General features: G+C 39.6%; 2 protein-coding genes across 17 annotated transcripts in view; one reads left to right on the top strand and one right to left on the bottom strand.

The window, feature by feature from the left end:
- Positions 1 to 13,089, top strand: part of FMNL2 (formin like 2) — a 279,853-nt gene extending 266,764 nt beyond the window's left edge. For 5 of the 14 annotated variants that reach the window (XM_044418182.1, XM_044418181.1, XM_044418174.1 and 2 more), the window contains 4 exons: positions 2,190 to 2,291; positions 4,884 to 4,982; positions 7,076 to 7,199; positions 11,900 to 13,089. In XM_044418182.1, coding sequence (XP_044274117.1) covers positions 2,190 to 2,291; positions 4,884 to 4,982; positions 7,076 to 7,199; positions 11,900 to 12,009 — 435 coding nt within the window. In that variant the 3' untranslated portion in view covers positions 12,010 to 13,089. Of the gene's footprint in view, positions 1 to 2,189; positions 2,292 to 4,883; positions 4,983 to 7,075; positions 7,200 to 8,471; positions 8,609 to 10,050; positions 10,145 to 11,899 lie in introns of those variants that run through there. The other 9 variants (XM_044418180.1, XM_044418188.1, XM_044418186.1 and 6 more) reach the window with 6 other exon arrangements.
- Positions 13,090 to 14,772: 1,683 nt separating this feature from the next.
- Positions 14,773 to 16,504, bottom strand: part of PRPF40A (pre-mRNA processing factor 40 homolog A) — a 44,955-nt gene continuing 43,223 nt past the window's right edge. For all 3 annotated transcript variants that reach the window (XM_044418191.1, XM_044418189.1, XM_044418190.1), the window contains one exon: positions 14,773 to 16,059. In XM_044418191.1, coding sequence (XP_044274126.1) covers positions 15,967 to 16,059 — 93 coding nt within the window. In that variant the 3' untranslated portion in view covers positions 14,773 to 15,966. The remainder of the gene's footprint in view (positions 16,060 to 16,504) is intronic.

Raw genomic sequence — 16,504 nt, 5'->3', positions numbered from 1 at the left:
ATACGTGTCATCAACATACTGATGGCAAGGCACTCTAAAACTCTGGGCGACCTACTCAGTGGTTTCATGTGGATGTTAAATAGCATGTGCGAGAGAACAGGTCCATGCTGGAGAATCTGTTCCCCAAGCACCACCTTCTGGAGATGGCCTCCCAAGTAGGAGCAGAACCATTTCAATGCAGTGACCCCATTCCCAACTCGGACAGTCACCCCAGAGGGATTCTATGGTTGATGGTATCGAAAGCTGTCAAGAACTATCAACAGAGTCCCACTTCCCCTGTCTCTATTTCAGCATGGGTCATTTATACAGCGTGACCCAGGCTAGCCTCTTGGCAACATCCAAATTGCCAGTTGGCTAATACACTGTGTGAAATTAATCAGACATTGATCAGTTAATTGAATAACTAGACAGCTTACCACAATCATTAATCAGCTACGTGAAAGCAGGAACAGGCCATCAGAATTGCAAAATATACAGTGATAAATCATCTGCAGTAAGGTGATTTTTAATTCTAAGCAATTATGAGTCAAACCTTTAACACTGGTATTCTAATAGTGCATGCCTAGATTTGCAAAATAAGTCCAATGTCAATGGAGAAAGCCGGCACCCCGTCTAGTTCTCCAGAGTGGAAAGAAAAAATGAGAGGAACCCTTTGAGCATAACTCTGCCTCTCAGGGTTGAATACAGAATTTTAACTCATTTCAAAAAGTCAACAGGGAAACTGAAACTGTCACTACAATAAATTCCCAATGAATTTCGTTATAGATCTTTGCAGCATCCAAAGCAATGCCATCAACTTGATCTATTCTGTCATGACTTAACACAACTAAATCTACAAGGAATCTAAGATTATTGGCTACCTGTCAGTGTTTAATAAATTCTACCTGTTCTGGTCATACCCATGTTGTAATACTGTGTTGCAGTACCTTAGTCAAAGTTACAGTCAATTTTTTAACATCAACATCAGTTAGTAAAATGGGTTTGCAGTGGAAATAAATGAGTATAATTCTTTACAGGTTTGGAAATTGCTATAATGTAAGTATCATTTAACAATGCAAAGAAGGGAGTTCATTTCAAAAATAAAGGAATAAAAAACAGTTTTGAAACTAAGGAGCAGAAAATTGGAAACCTGTCCAAAGCAGATTTTCCAGCAAACATATTGTAATTGCTTTTCTTATTTCTTCTCCTTGCACAGGAGCTGAAATAAACTTATATGGAATAAATTATGCATGAAAGATTAATCTGGAAGAATGCATCTGTCTCTTGCTCTGATATTTTATTATATTTTTATCAAGATTCTGTTAGTTTATAAGCATTTTAACTCTTCATTTGATGATATTGGTTGCCTTTAAAAAATCTTATCAGAAGTGTAAGCAATAAATTGATCCTGTATAATAGCTTCGTTGATTCTCCACTCCTTGATGCAAGAATCAAGAATACCTTCACTGGTTTTGCAATATTCAGAAAGCTTAGAGAAGAGCTGAGTCGTTACAGCTAATAATGAGGTATGCTGGCAATTTGAGGCCCAAGCATCTTGAAAGGGACAAGTTGCCTACTTCTGATGCAGAGGCTCCTATTTGAGCAAGCGCATGGTTCTGATTCTCAGAGCATGGGAGCTGGCAAGCAACTTCAGAAAGGTAGTTCGCCAAGCAGGCCACCTAAGAACTATTTTGCAGTGATGGTGGTGGTGACGATGCATTCCTCTTTGTGGAAAGCATAGGCAATGAGATCTAGGAAGTTACGTCTCTGTGTATTAAATACATTTTTTTTGCTGGCAAAACCTTTTATTACTTGCACCATTTCTTTCATTCCTCCCCCCCGCCCCCGCCCCCGCCCCTGCCCCACTCCAGTGTATCTGTTGATGGTTTATCTCAAGAGATACACTGCCAACTATCTGTTGGTATATCAGTTGGTATTGTTGCAGTGTCTCCAGACTGATCTGGCTGTGGTTGATGTGGATTTGCTAGGCTTGATGTGGGCATACTATAGGCATAATATTTTTATTTGATACGTCATTTTTTATTTTATATGTTGTTGATTGTTTGTATGTATTCTGATGTTGTGAACTGTCCAGGGAGCCTTGCTTGGCTGATGGATGATATAGAAATGCTTAAATAAACAAAATGCATAAATATAAGTTGTAATTTCTGCTGTAACTTGTATACTTTTTCATCTGAACTTGCCTACAGGATGCCTTTGATGATGCTGTGAAATATTTTGGAGAAAATCCCAAGACAACACCTCCCTCAGTCTTCTTCCCAGTCTTTGTCCGATTTGTGAAAGCTTACAAGGTATAAACAGAAACCTAATTCTGTTCTAACTTTATGTTTATAGGTGTGTTTATACTTCTTAAATGTTTTGTAGCAGTACAAAACTAGTGTACAGAAGTAGTACACTAGTTTCCACTGCAGACAGAACAAAGGTTAAGTTGTACCTCCTTTATGAAGTATACATTTACAGCTGTTAAGCATCAAGGACTCCAAAGACATGTATGGCAGGTAAGCAAAACAGCAGCCTGGCAGAGGTCATAGGGAAAGCTATAAGTAAATTAAGAGCACTAAAAACCAGAATGAGCCCTTTATACTAAAGGTGAGAAACTTGTAACCCTCTGGATGTAATAGCCTACAACTCCCATCATCCCTCACCTTTGTCAGTGCTAGTTAGGGCTGATGGGAGCTGTAGCCAAAACATCTGGAGGACCACAAGTTGCCCACTTCTATATTTGTTTGAGGAACAGTAGCCATTGTAACTACATGGGCATACTCTCACTCTTCTCCCCATTCTCCAGTAGCCGTGATTTTTTCTCATCATCAGGAGGACTTGACTGATTTTGAAGAGGGATGCCAGTCTGGCAGGAAAAGGGATAGCTATCTTTGGCAATTACATCGTGTTGGATTCTTTTCCCATATCTATTAGAATCTTAACAGAACTTTGATTTTGCTATATTTACTTCCAGTTTAGCCTGTTTACAGAGAAAAGAGTTCAACAAGGTTGTATCCTTACATAGTGTCCTCTTATTTTTTATATTAATGATGTAGTTTCAATGTTACATGGTCAAGATTTTCATAGACCAAAGGCCTTGGATAGATTGGTAAGCAGATCTGGTTATTTACCATGCAGATGGGCCTAGGCAGACAACTGCAAAAGTTTATTGTCAGGAGAACGACTTAGTATGAATTAAGATGAAATACAAAGTGGCAAAAATTAGAAGCAACATAAATGGCTTTTGGATTCTAAAGAAAAAGAGCAAATGAATTCATTTATTTGGGTGTGTTTTTTTCTTTCAGGGGATCCTGGTCATCACAAATAAAGAGAAATGAGTTAAATGCAACTGTATGAGCTATGTGCTTTATTGTTGATTAGGCTTCTAAGTTCTAAGCTGCTAAGTTACATATACCCTGGATCACTTCCAGTTATGAGCTTGTATAGGCACGGGTGTTATCTCTGTTAATCTTTGCTGTACAAATTTGTGGCCTTGCCAGTATTTAAAAAAAATGTATGGCTCAAAATTATTTTTATGCCTGATCCTAGAAATGTCAAGAGCCCCTCTGGCTCATATCATTATGATTTAGATTTGGATTGGAGGTTGTGTCAGATTGGATTCACTTCCACTGATTCAATTATTGGTATAAGTTAGCTTACATAAGAGAAGCTAGCCTGCCTAAGACGTATATAAACAAACAGATGGCTGAAATTATGGAAAGTCTTGGTGGTCTAATCTTTCAAACATGTTAGGTAATTAAAGTTTTAGTTTGAGGGCTCCAAGTGGTCTTAATGCTATTGAAAGAAAGGTTTTTAAACAGAAACTGAATGGATCTAGCACCCTTGAGGAATAAAAGGACTATGAAATGGTTAGTGAGGATTAAAACCCAGTATCAGGAAGCGGTGTGTGTGTGTGTATGAAAAGGGTTCTTTGTATGGTCTTTACACATCTCCAGTATGAGCAGATGGACTCAGTGATGCAACAACAAAGATTCAGGGCACTCTGTGCAAAATAGTATATTTGAAGCATGTGGTGCAAGACCCGCCCGGCACACTGTTTATTGGAGGGAATGCCACTTATTCCCATTTCTTGCATGCAGGAGAAATGGGACATCTGAGCCCAAATTGGATCTTTTCCTTCGGGACTGGACCAGTTTGTGGCCCCGGGGGTTGTCCTGCTGGCTATTCAGGCATTCAGCTTACTGGGGTGAGGGGGTGGAATTATCTGATTCAATGAGCTGTGTAATATTAGTAAACTATGTGAGGTTTTAAAGGGTTTATAAAATTTTCACATGTTTAAATTTTTTATGCTGGTTTTATAAGATGCAGGTACAGATAGTGATACAGATCATCTTTGTTTCTGATTTCTTCTCATCATATTCGTTTCTGTGTGGTCTGCAGACTAATTCAGTAAATTTGCTTGCACACACTATTAGTAATCTATTCATGCATTATACTTGCTCATTTGTTAAAAAAGGCAATGCCTCCCTGTGTACTTGAGAACTGAAAGGAGTGGCCAGCAAGTACATACAAAGGATTGGATCCAGAGGAAAATGCATTTCGCGGATCCTTTCACAGAGAAGGACTGTGGTTGGTGGTGGAGACACCAAGAAGAAGGTGTTGGCAGGGAGACCATCTCCCACAAGCCAATGTCTGTCCCTTTTTCTCTGAATCTGACCCACAGGGAAGTGTTTAAATGTTTAGATGGTTCTGAAAGAATTTAGCTATCACATTGCAACAGACACAGTAAAGTGGCTTCTATCCCATTTAACAGGCAGCACAGCTAACTTAAACCAGTTTCAATGAATGTATGTTTTGCTGTCTGGGTTGAAAATAAAATCACTCTCGTCTGAGCTTTTTGGTTGCTCTTACCAGTATATATCCTCTGTACCTCTCAACAGCAAGCAGAAGAGGAAAATGAATTAAGGAAAAAGCAAGAACAGGCGTTAATGGAGAAACTTCTGGAGCAGGAAGCACTGATGGAACAACAGGACCAAAAGGTAGTGAACTGCCAGGACTATGACAATGGACTTGTTGGCATGACAGATGGGAAGTGGGCTGTTGTTCTCATTCTCTGGGATCGACAAAGCAGCCACACCCCCAACAACTGTCGCTTGAAACTTTCTTGCTCACTTTCAAAGACAGCTAATCAAGTTCTTCAACATCCAAAAAACTTTTAAGGAAATGGGAGACATTCCCCATAGATGTCCTTCTCTGGTTATTCCTAAATCTCATATAAGTGTTCATTATCCTGATATCTTGCTTTTCTTAGAAGTAATAGGTGTTTATTTTAAGAAGTAATGGGGGCTGGATAGCATCGGGTTAGGATTGAATCATCCCTAGGGAAAACTATGAGAATGTGGTGAAATGTGCTAGCCAGTCAGAGAGGGCTAAATGCTTTAGCAGAAGATCCGCACAGCAGGAACATCTGAGGAGAACATCATGTAATGCTAATTTTAGGAGCCTGCAAGCCAAGATACGATGGCCTTAACTTTTCCCAAAAAGGCAGAATGCCAGGCTGTCCCGTGAAGCCAATTGGTGGGAGATTCAGGACAGAGAAAAGGAAGTCATGCCCACAAGATGTAGCAGTGGCCATCAGTCTGGCTGTCTGTAAAAGGGAATTGGACAGATTTATGGAGGAGAAGCCAGTCCAAGAGCAACTGGTCTCAATGGCTGTGTGCTGCATCTGGTATCAGAGGGAGGATGCCTGTGTACACCAGTGGCTGGGAAATACGCTGTTGCACTCCCATTCTGCTGGTCGGGTTCCTGTAAGCAGCTGGTTGGCCACAGTGTGAGCAGCACACTGACTTGCTAGAACCTTGGTGTTACCAGCTCTTCCTGTGTCCTAGAATTAGGGAGCCACCACAGAAAAGATCCTCTTCAGAAGACAGAAAGAAGGCTGCTGTTTAGTCGCAAAATCGCACTGGAGTCTTCATGACCCCATGGACTTTAGTTCTCTTGTCCTTCACTGATTCCTGAACTTCAATGATCCACTCAGCTGGCAGGTTCATATGGGGTTAACAGTTCTTTAGGTATCTTGGTTCCAGATCATATAAAGTTTGATAGGGTAAAGAAGAACTTTCAATTTTGCCTCGAAATAAGGGGCAGGATTCAACTATGTCATTCTATTGGTGCAAATGATGTTGTGTTAGAGGAAACTAGGTTCTGAACTATGCGCAAGGAAAATAATCTAGCTACAGTTGCATTCACACAAGCATGGTCCCAGGAACAGTTGTGCATTTTGCTTGCGCAATGTGCTTTGCATAACTCCTGTGCTACCCATTATACAATGCATTGGGCAACTTGCTTGCACAGCTGGGCATAAAGTGTAATGGGTAGCCGGTTGTGCAACTGAAAGAATCAGAGGAACTCTGCTAATTTCATTTACGTTTGCAGAATGACACCATTGGATACTTCCCAACCTGGATGCTATTAGAGTGCCATTAAATACTGTTGAAATATAATCCTCACCGTAAGTCCAGCAGTTTTTTCAGAGATGGCCCCACAAGTAAGATACTGCACTACTGAAGGCTGAACAGAATCAAAGCCTGCGTAACTGTGGCAAGAACGGCTGTCATTTGCCTTGGAACGTGTGATCGCTTTATACCTCTTCCAGCCATGCAGCTATGCCAATCCCTTCCTGTTGCAGATTGACCCCACTTTTTGGGGTCAGCTCCTGCTTTTGTGAATGACCTATGCTCCCATGCCCCGTGGAAATGAAAAATAAAAATTGGCAGAGCTCCTCTGACCTACTTTTCTTCCTAAACATTACACGATTTAACAGGATTCCGTCAGGGGGGAGATACTGAACTATTGAGTCAGGAAGGGGCCATACCTCTGTGCTAAACTACATGCTGTGGGTGACATGGTTCCATATTCACGGTTCCATATTCAGTGCCTGTCTTGATGGAGGACTCCTGTCCAGCCCCCGGGGCTACTGCCAGGGCCCGTTTTGTAAGTAGAACTGATCCAGATGGGCCAGTGATCCAGTGTGCCAGCATGTTGTCCAGCTATCTGATGCTTCTGCAGGATGAAGAGGCAACCTCTCTGTCGCTGGGCCCCATTGCAACCCTTTTTTTTTGCTCCTTTCCAGTCACCATCTCATAAAACAAAGAGACAGCAGCAAGAGTTGATAGCAGAGTTAAGACGGCGACAAGTCAAGGACAATAGACATGTGTATGAGGGGAAAGATGGAGCTATTGAAGATATCATCACAGGTATGAAAAAATATGCATACATAGGAGGAAGCTGTTCCAAAGACGACACGGTGTGCTTTTACGCCTAGTAGCTCTGTTAGAACTTTGCTAAATGTTTAAAAAGTGTTTTCTGTGAAACTGGTTGGATGTTCAGTCACCTAACAAACCAAGTTCAGTATCTAGTACTGCTTCACAAAGCTTTAGGATTTCAGAAGTTTTAGTGGCAGAGATCTCACTGAAATAACATTTGTGCATTTACTTTTTTAATTTTCCAATTCAGCATGCTGTCACAAATAAAGCCTTAGAAGAAATAGAGCCCTGCTAAATGGGTTTCTGCAACAAATGCATGCCATCTAAATCCTTCAATATGTTGGGGAGCTTCTGGCATTTAACCTTTTTTAAAAAGCTCATGTTTTCCTTAAAATGTTACTAACAATAATTGCTGGAATATTAAATGCATAACAAAGGGCATAATTTGAATTGGATTGCTGACTGAGTTAGAACTTTGGAGTTGCATATTCTTTTTGCAGTATCCTAATGCTTATCTTTTTCTGCAATCTTAACTGAACACAATTGGGTGAGAATGGCTGGGCTTAATTTATGGGAGACACAATTAATGATGCATGGAAAGAATGTTAAGACAACAGACAGGGTATCGCTACAGTCCAATTAAAGTGACTTTCATGGCCAGAATTAGCAACCAAGTATTAATAGTTTCCATGGCATTCACAATCACCAATGCATTGCACTTGAATTTTTCATTCAGTGGTAACTTTCTGAATTCTGAAAGTAATAGCAAACACAAAGAATACCACTGTAGTTTAAACAATCAAAATAAGTGCACACCAACACTAAGTCCTATTCAAATAAGATGTCAATAGAATTAAAAGGACTTCTGGATGTTGCAGTTTCGTTGTTAAATTGTGAATTGTTCCCTCTGTGAACTTTGTGTGAGAGCCTGGGGTTCTTTCAACACACGCAGTGACTGCGTGATTTGATTCCTCTGGGGAAGTGACAGTCAAAGTGGGCAAGGCCATGCAAAGGTGATCTGTGTGGAGTTGAGCTATGGAGATCACAGTGTTCTTCTTATATTCCGGTTGCACCTAAACAAACAAGTAATTGTGACTGCGGAACATAGTTCTGCCAGTAGCCCAGCCAAAACCATCCTATTGTGCTTGAATGACTGACGAGTCCTCTCAGGGCATCCTTAATACAGCACTAACAGTGTACTAATGCAATAGTACTTTTCTTCTTACCGTATTCTGTCTTGTTTGGCTGTTATTTTCCATGCAGTGCTGAAGACGGTGCCCTTTACCGCTCGAACGGCCAAGCGTGGCTCTCGGTTTTTCTGCGAACCTGTTCTCACAGAGGAATTCCATTACTAAACTATTCCCCTTTCACACCCGGTGCTCTTAAAAAAAAAGGTTGCTGTAGGTTTTTGACATTTCTCCACTGTGCAAGGCAATGTGGCTGTTGAATGGATTCATGATGTCTGGCCTTGGAGTTGCATTTTACATCACCATCTCATTGCACGTTCTTGTCCGCCAGTAGCCTTTTGCTTCCTTCCCTCAGACGGATGATGGTTTGCTCCACTTCTTGCATTTCAGAGGCGTCCTTGGCCTATGTGCTGAACGCCATAGAACAGCAAGTGTTGGAAGTCACAGAAATGTCCCTGAGGCTGGTGCTGGCTGTGCTTCCTGCCAGCTCACACAGGATCGCACCAGTCCTACTGCTAAATGTGACAGACAGTTCACTTGGTTTTTCTATGTCACCTGCTCACTGGGCTTTTGCCGCCTTCTCCGTGTTGACCTGATCCATGTTGCATGAATCTTGTTCATCTAAACCTATCTATGGAAGTACGTCTAGTGTGTGTGAGTGAACAGAGTTTTGCTTTGTGGCATGCAAAAGACTGTCACACTTTCCTTTGTGAACTGCAAGATCATTTTTTTCTCATTGGCCATTTAACCATCACTTGCATGTTCTGTTTGTATGTAAGACTGAGAACAAAATAAATAGCCCATCAATTCACCCCCATCCATTTCATTTTTTTGGATCCATAGTCATGTTAGGTTCAGTTCCATGCCAGCTTAATTGGAAATTTCCTTAGAGCCACATGGCAGCTACTTGTAAAATAACACTGTGTGTTTGAACAATCCAGTCTTTCTCAGTTAGGTGAATCAGAATGAGCTAAAACCAGATCCAGAGAGACCATAGTTTTAGAAGCAAGTCTTGCTTTCTAAGCCAAGAGGTTAAGAACATCTACATTAATAGTAAATCATTTTCAGGCTCAAGAATCAAAGACCAGAGGAAGAAAATCTCCAGATCAAGAATAGTGCCACAGTCTTTCCAAATTGCTCCTGAGCAACAGCAGTCCAAAGTTAATTGACATGGAACTGGATCCATTTACATCTTATGATTTCAGCTGTTAAAAAGTAGAAGTGCTTAACACTGCATGTACCTGTTAATGCTGTTGTCTTTGACACAAGAACCAAGGCTCTTAAAGAAAGCAGCATTTAATTTCCTACTGGTGCAGCATATTTTAATAGGGGCTTTAACTTTAAAGAATGCTAGCTGTAACTCGCTCGACGCCTGTTTGCTCTTTCAAGTGCTGTACAGTCATCCTGGAGCCAGTGTTCAAAGCAGCTTGGAGTTCTATGAGTAAGAGGCTAGGGTGGCCACCTTTTTTCTCTCCTTTCCCTTTTTAATTCCCCTAAGTCTTGGCTTTTATCCACCTCTCTTGCTTTACTTGCTAACATGCGTGGGATTTTTAATTATTTATTTTGCTTTGGGGCACTGAGTTGAGTTGCTCTTCATGTTCCATCCCATTTTTAACTTAACCATCATTCTGTGTTTTTTTTCCCCTTCTGTTTAGCCTTAAAGAAGAATAATATCACTAAATTTCCAAATGTTCACTCGAGGGTAAGGATTTCTTCTAGCACACCGGTGGTGGAGGATACACAGAGCTGGCAAGCATCACTTTTTACTTAGCTTCCTCCTCTCTCTGTATGCCACACAGAACTGCTGCAAAATCAACTAAGTAACCTAAAGGAGTGATACACTCTTAGGTTCTTTCTTCTAGTATCTGTTTGCTTATGTAGCCAGAGGGATTGGTTAATGGACTGTGCTTGACTGCACTAAACAGCATTACCAAAGCACATGCTTAGTGATTAATCCCTTTCCAGACATACAGGTTGTCCTCTACAAGGTGGATTTGCATCTGTGTTGTAGCCTTGGGTATAACTGAAAGTTGTGAGTAAGCCTGTGCACTACACCACAGATAGAAAGGGGAGAGAGAGGCATAAAGTATGGTTGCCATCTTTTTTTTACAAACTTTGCTTCTGTGCCTTTAGCAGCCGCTAACATGGGGAAGTTAGCAATGTCGCTTTTCCTGACATAAAAATCCAGTGTGAAAGCTTTGCTTACACATGCCTATCAACATGTCACGTTGTCATTTTAAAGGCAAAGGATCAAGGCCAATAAAAGTTATTTTACAAAGGAGAAAATGCTCATCTCAGATACAGGAACCATACGCAAACATTTATTTGTGCTCTCTTTCTTTCCCCCTGCACTGGGACCCTGCAATGAAATGGATTCAGTAACAGCTAATGAAACACAGTCTAGGGAAAGAGAAATAACATTGCAAAATGTGTTTGATTCTTTTGGCCTTAAGTGTTTCTTAGCAGCATGATGGATGGCTTTGTAGAGCGATGGGTGAAGGTGCTGGGAAATAAGGTCTGGGGTTTCGGGAAGCTGACCAGACCAGAATAGAGTAAGAGGAGCTGTGTGTGGAAGGCAGTGATTCTCTGAAAAGCCAGCTTCCTGTATCCACTCCTCATCCTTTTTGGACAGGAGTATGTCTGCATTTTTCTCAAAATACATTGTGGCAAAACCAGAGAATATGCAAGTAACATGCAAGTAAATTCTTGCTCATTATGATGGGTGTTTGGATTTCTTCTGCAGAATTTATATGGCAGAAGACAAAGCAAGTCTGGATAGGTTTGTGGGTTTGCCAGTATCAGTTGCAGGGAAATAAGTTTATGAGCAGGACTAGCCACGTGGTTAGTATTCATGCTGATCATTACATTGCAGTGGTGATCAAGGAAGAAACCTTGAAGTCAATCCACCCCCATGCTTCCTTTTCAAGAATTATAGAGATCAGACCGGTCCGGTGCATGGAATGTATTGCACTGATGCTTTAAGCTGCTGCTATTGTGTTCTGTGATATGGGTAACAGAATAACTTCCATTGCTTTCTTTCCATCCTTACAAGTAAATAATAAGTAAGAACTGTCTCCAAGACTCATGGTGGCACCAGATTCTGTGCAGAACCCCGGGGTGAAAGCAGCCCACACCTGAGTAACAGGTTATGAAAATGCAGGGAGCTTGTGATGGGCAGGGCGATTTGAGATGGGGACTGTCTTGATGAAACAGCTGCTCCCACAGTTGAAACCTTTTCATTAGAGTAACATGTTCCTAGGGCTGCCACAAAAGGGCATCGCAGTCACCCTGCATTAAATACGAATAGGCAGGAATTCCACGTGCTATCTTTTTAAACTAATGGTTAGGTAGCCCACGCTATGCTATTCGCTCAGTTCTTGTGAGTTTAAATGCCTCTCTTTTGCTTCAAGCTGCTTTGATTGGCTACCAGCAGGACTCTTTCCTTGTCTAGATCCAAAGATGCAGGCCAGCCTGTTTCTAACACCTAACATTTTCTTCTTGCAGATCTTAGAAACCAGCCCTACAGACGAGCCGATGCGGTGAGAAGAAGCGTGAGGCGCCGTTTCGATGATCAGAATTTGCGTGCTGTGAATGGTGCTGAAATAGCCATGTGAGCTGAATTGGGGAACTCTGTTTGTGTAAAGTAGAAAGTGTGCTTGACCACTTACTTGCCATGTGAACTATATTTGTGCTACTATTTTAATTACGGCCTTGATTGCAGTACATTAACTTATCTTCTGAAGGGCTCATGCATAGGAATGCAAATTTTTAAAAAAGAACATAGAAAAAAAAGATGGGCTCTCCACACCACTGTAGCTACCAAGTGCCTAAATTTCAAGTACCTGCTCAAATTAATCAAAGCAATAGGACTTTATTTGATTGGGTATCTTTTTACACCAATAAATTTGTTCAGTGTTTTTAACCAAAATGTAAAATACATATTGTATTTTTTGTTGTTGCATACAACTTAGTAAATAGCCTTCACTGGCTTTGTTTTCATGACTGGTTGTAAATAGGTAATACATGGGTGTGAGCTGCTGTGAATTTTTGTTTTAATAATTTCAATACATTCCTGGACAGTTTTAGGAGATAGCTTTGAGCTTCCGCTGCACTTATTAGTGGTATATGTGCATATGTGGGAAATATGCATCCATAAAGGACTCCTACCATAAAAATGGTGGAGTAGGGGAACCCATTTAAATAAATTTTGCCCTTTAAGAAAATACAATTTATAAAACAGAGTTGAGGTAGATGTCCATAAGTTTACAAAGTTTAAAGCTATTTGGGATAACAAAGGATTGGCTAGTGGGATTTCTACTGTAAATAGGTACTGGAAATGTGAGGCTTATATTAAATACATATTTGCCTGTTTTCAGACTCTACCCAGTATGTATCAATGGGTAGTGAAGCTGAATTAAGAAGGTATAGCTGAAGAGTGTGAACACATTATGAACACAGAAGAATGATGTATGAAACTCCGTACCTGTGTTCTTCATGTAGAGACAGCTTTTGGGTAACAATGTTATTTATTAATTAGCACTAAGATATTAATGTCACAATAATCAGTATTAGAATCCCGGAGTACCACAATGGTTAAGTTGTCAGAACAGTGAAAACCTGTTGTCCTGTTAAGAAAATTAGGATTCCCCTCCATGAGGTCTTTGCATATCCACCCTGCACAAATGGGAATTCAGTCACCAGCTGTTTCTGCACTTTGCAACAATTCAGGAGCTGTCTTTAAGTTGAAATGCAGCGAACTGTAGATTTCATCGCGAAGTACATTCACAGAGCGGAAATAGAACATCTATTAAATAGCCCCAATCCAAAGGAAATCCATTACTAGAAGCAGGAACCTAGCATGTCAGGCAGATGGGCAATCAGAATATTTAAATGGTTCTGAACTGTATCAATTTCAGCCAACGTGTGGTTGTGAAAGGGGAGGCATAAAACATTGAATATAGTGCAGAACGAAGACTTGCCCCTTTGGATAATCCATCATATTTATGCTTGTGGATATATTCCTTTTGAAGAGGGAGTTGTAGTTTAACCTTTGGACTTGTTAAAACATCCTAAAGTTTTAATAATCAATATTGGTTGTTGCAAATGCATATTTTGCTACAAGCAGGGCACTTTTTTCCAAAGTCAAAAACTGGAAGAGATACTTGCTTACAGCTCACTTTTCTCGGTAACACTACATCACTATGTTAATTGTAAAATTTATTGTATAGTATTTAACCACTTAATTCTTTTTTATGTTGTGCTTATGTGAACCACTGGTAAAGGTCCCATATTACTTTGATAATGTGTAGTTATATAATGGTTTAAAATGTACAGATATTTTGCTACAAAATTGGTGCTTTTTTATGGTTTTTACACTTCTCTTTAATTCCTACTCTAGCCTTGGGGTAATATTGTAAATATTGTTTAAAAATGCATCAGCCTGTGCTATACAATCTGAATGTTATTTTAACTTATAGTTTTGTTTTTTATATTTAACTAAATGGACAGTTTGGGGCTCAAAGGTTATTGGATTGACATTTTGCTTACCAATTTACAGAAAATTTATTTTAAACAACTGCAAATCACTCTCAGTTCACAGCAATGTGTACTTGACATGCTAAAGAGAACATGCCATGGTTACTTATTTTTTTCTTCACTGAAAGACACATATTTTATTTGGATAAAATAGAATTTGACAATGTATCTTAAGGACAGCTGAACAGCTGCGACAGAATTCAAAATATACCAAATATTTATATATGAACATAAGCCGGCAGTAATAGTGGCATGTTCTCTTAGATATTTTATCTAGTAATAGACCTGCTTCTTAGCAATATTGTAGGTGTTTTAAAAAAGCAGTTCCTGTTACTTTTCTGATCTGTTCATGACATATGATTGAATAAACTATTTACACTACTATAAAAGATCCACTGGCTCTTTCTTAAGATTGATTTCAGCTCCACCTAATTGCTCCAGCACAAGTGTCCAATCAGCACAGTTCTACTTATGGTTCCAACCCCTTTCTTCTGTGCAACCAGACTTTGACTTTTACTTAGTGCAAATATGCTTCAATGGAATATGTAAGAACCAAGGATGACTATGCATTTGCTCTCCTATAACCCCCATTTCTTATTTTGCAATGTCAGGCCCTTAATTATGCTAAAAGAGAGCAATTTCAAAATTACCACTCCATTGTATATTATTGGATAAAGAATGTCACATGACTGTTGTGACTGACCTTGAACACAACCCTTTCTTTCCTTGCTGTAAACAAACATGTATAAAAGCTATACAGTTTGGCTTCAAAGTCACAAGTGAAAGCATGTTAGGTATGTGTCAGTTGTACAAAGTAGTTAAAAAAAGGGAAAAAATACTAGTACACGCTAGAAGACAAGGTTTAATAAGTGATAAAAATGTACAAAAATATTCAAATCAGAAAGATTTTTGAGTCTGTACCACAGTAGTCAATATGCCTGAATGTATAGGGCAGATAGTACTCATCAAATCAAGACTGGTCATAAGCAATTTAGTATAAAGGAAAAATCAACATAAAAGGAGACCAGGCTTTTTACATCAGGTCAACATGTCTCAAAAGAAAATTATGTCAACATTGATTTTCTAGACAAGACAGTATTGCAAGTGCTTTTCAAAATTTGGTGGTACATTCTTCGGAAAGTCCTTAAGGCAACATATTGCAATTAATTTACAGACTGATTTTGCAATATTCTGTAGCAATGCCCTCTGCCAAATTTATTTTATTAATATACCAGGTTTTCTCCTCTAATAAAAATGGTAGCTATGTTATTACATCAGCATATCTTAGCGCCTTTATAATTAAGGGCCTATTAGGATTTCCATCAATCATCTATTTTTCACAGTTTTAAAACTTGACACTAAAAATTCACTTCAGGGTGAATACACATTTCAACCTAAAGTCAAAATTCAATAGAAACCACCAACAACATAAGTTTGGCCAGCAAGGTAATGCGCCAAAACCCAACACAGGTTTCTGGACTACCATAAATCAAGAAAAATATTTCCTTCTCTCCTCCTTCCCTCATTTTGGAAAAAAAGTAGTAAAAAAAAACCATGTGGAGCTGCAGGAAAATTATAGAGCATCTATCGAAAGAGAACATGTGCACCTCTTTCCCACCCTCACCCTTAGACCTTATTTGACAAGGAAAACAAGTTCAGGCCTTTCTCACAAGAGCTGTTTTATAGACACAAGAGACATGAAAGGCTCAAGCACTTTCCCAAGCCACCATTGGAGGGGCTCAAAAAATAAAGAGCTTCTGCTCATCCTAATGTGCTCTCTGAAAAATGTCAAGGTGCAAGGGGTATATACAGGCTGCCTGGCTTCTCAAAAAACAGAACTTCAGCTTGATTTCTGACTGTTCACAGTCTCTGCCAATTGTTGCCAGGCACACGATGATATTTGAGATACTTATACAGTAGAACTGAAAAGCCATTGTTATGCCAATGGAACTCAGAACATCAGAATCCATTTCCTGAAATTAGTCATCTATATTTTTATTAAATTGTAATGTAAACATATTTGGTATAAATATTTCTTATTGATCTTCATCCAGTTGTTCCAAGAGGGTTCTCCTTTGTTTTTCTAATTCACCTTCACTTAATTCACTACCAGAAGTATCCCAAGCGCCCTGTAAAGGGATAATGAAGCTAGTTAGTACATCCTTCCACATAACTTAGTATTCAGTCATTGTAGGCATTTTACACATCCCTGTTTCTTAGAAATGCAATTTGGCTATTATTATGCAATACAGCTTCCATATTTCAAGTTCCTGAAACTCTTCAAAAGGAAAATGAAAGCAACTGTACATTTTTGTTTATAAATATACACCACTGACAAACCAAACCAAGATTCCCCCCTCCCATTTCAAAAGTAGCACTGGTCATTTTAGACTGAGCAACCTTGGTTCAGGGTGGACTTTAATAGCCAAGTGTTAACCAAATCAAAACTACTACTTTAACTGCATGCAATAGATTTTTAAGTTTACTTGCCTTCATCTGTGAAGACATATTTCACCCCCATATGCCTCCCCCCATTCCCTGGTCCATGTCACAAATTGCTTTTGAAAGCTCTTG

This window comes from Varanus komodoensis, unplaced genomic scaffold (assembly GCF_004798865.1).
Source record: "Varanus komodoensis strain SLA01 unplaced genomic scaffold, ASM479886v1 scaffold9, whole genome shotgun sequence".
In the NCBI taxonomy this organism is placed as follows: domain Eukaryota; kingdom Metazoa; phylum Chordata; class Lepidosauria; order Squamata; family Varanidae; genus Varanus; species Varanus komodoensis.
Note: the sequence above shows the minus strand (reverse complement) of the source record. Positions and strands in the feature narration are given on the sequence as shown.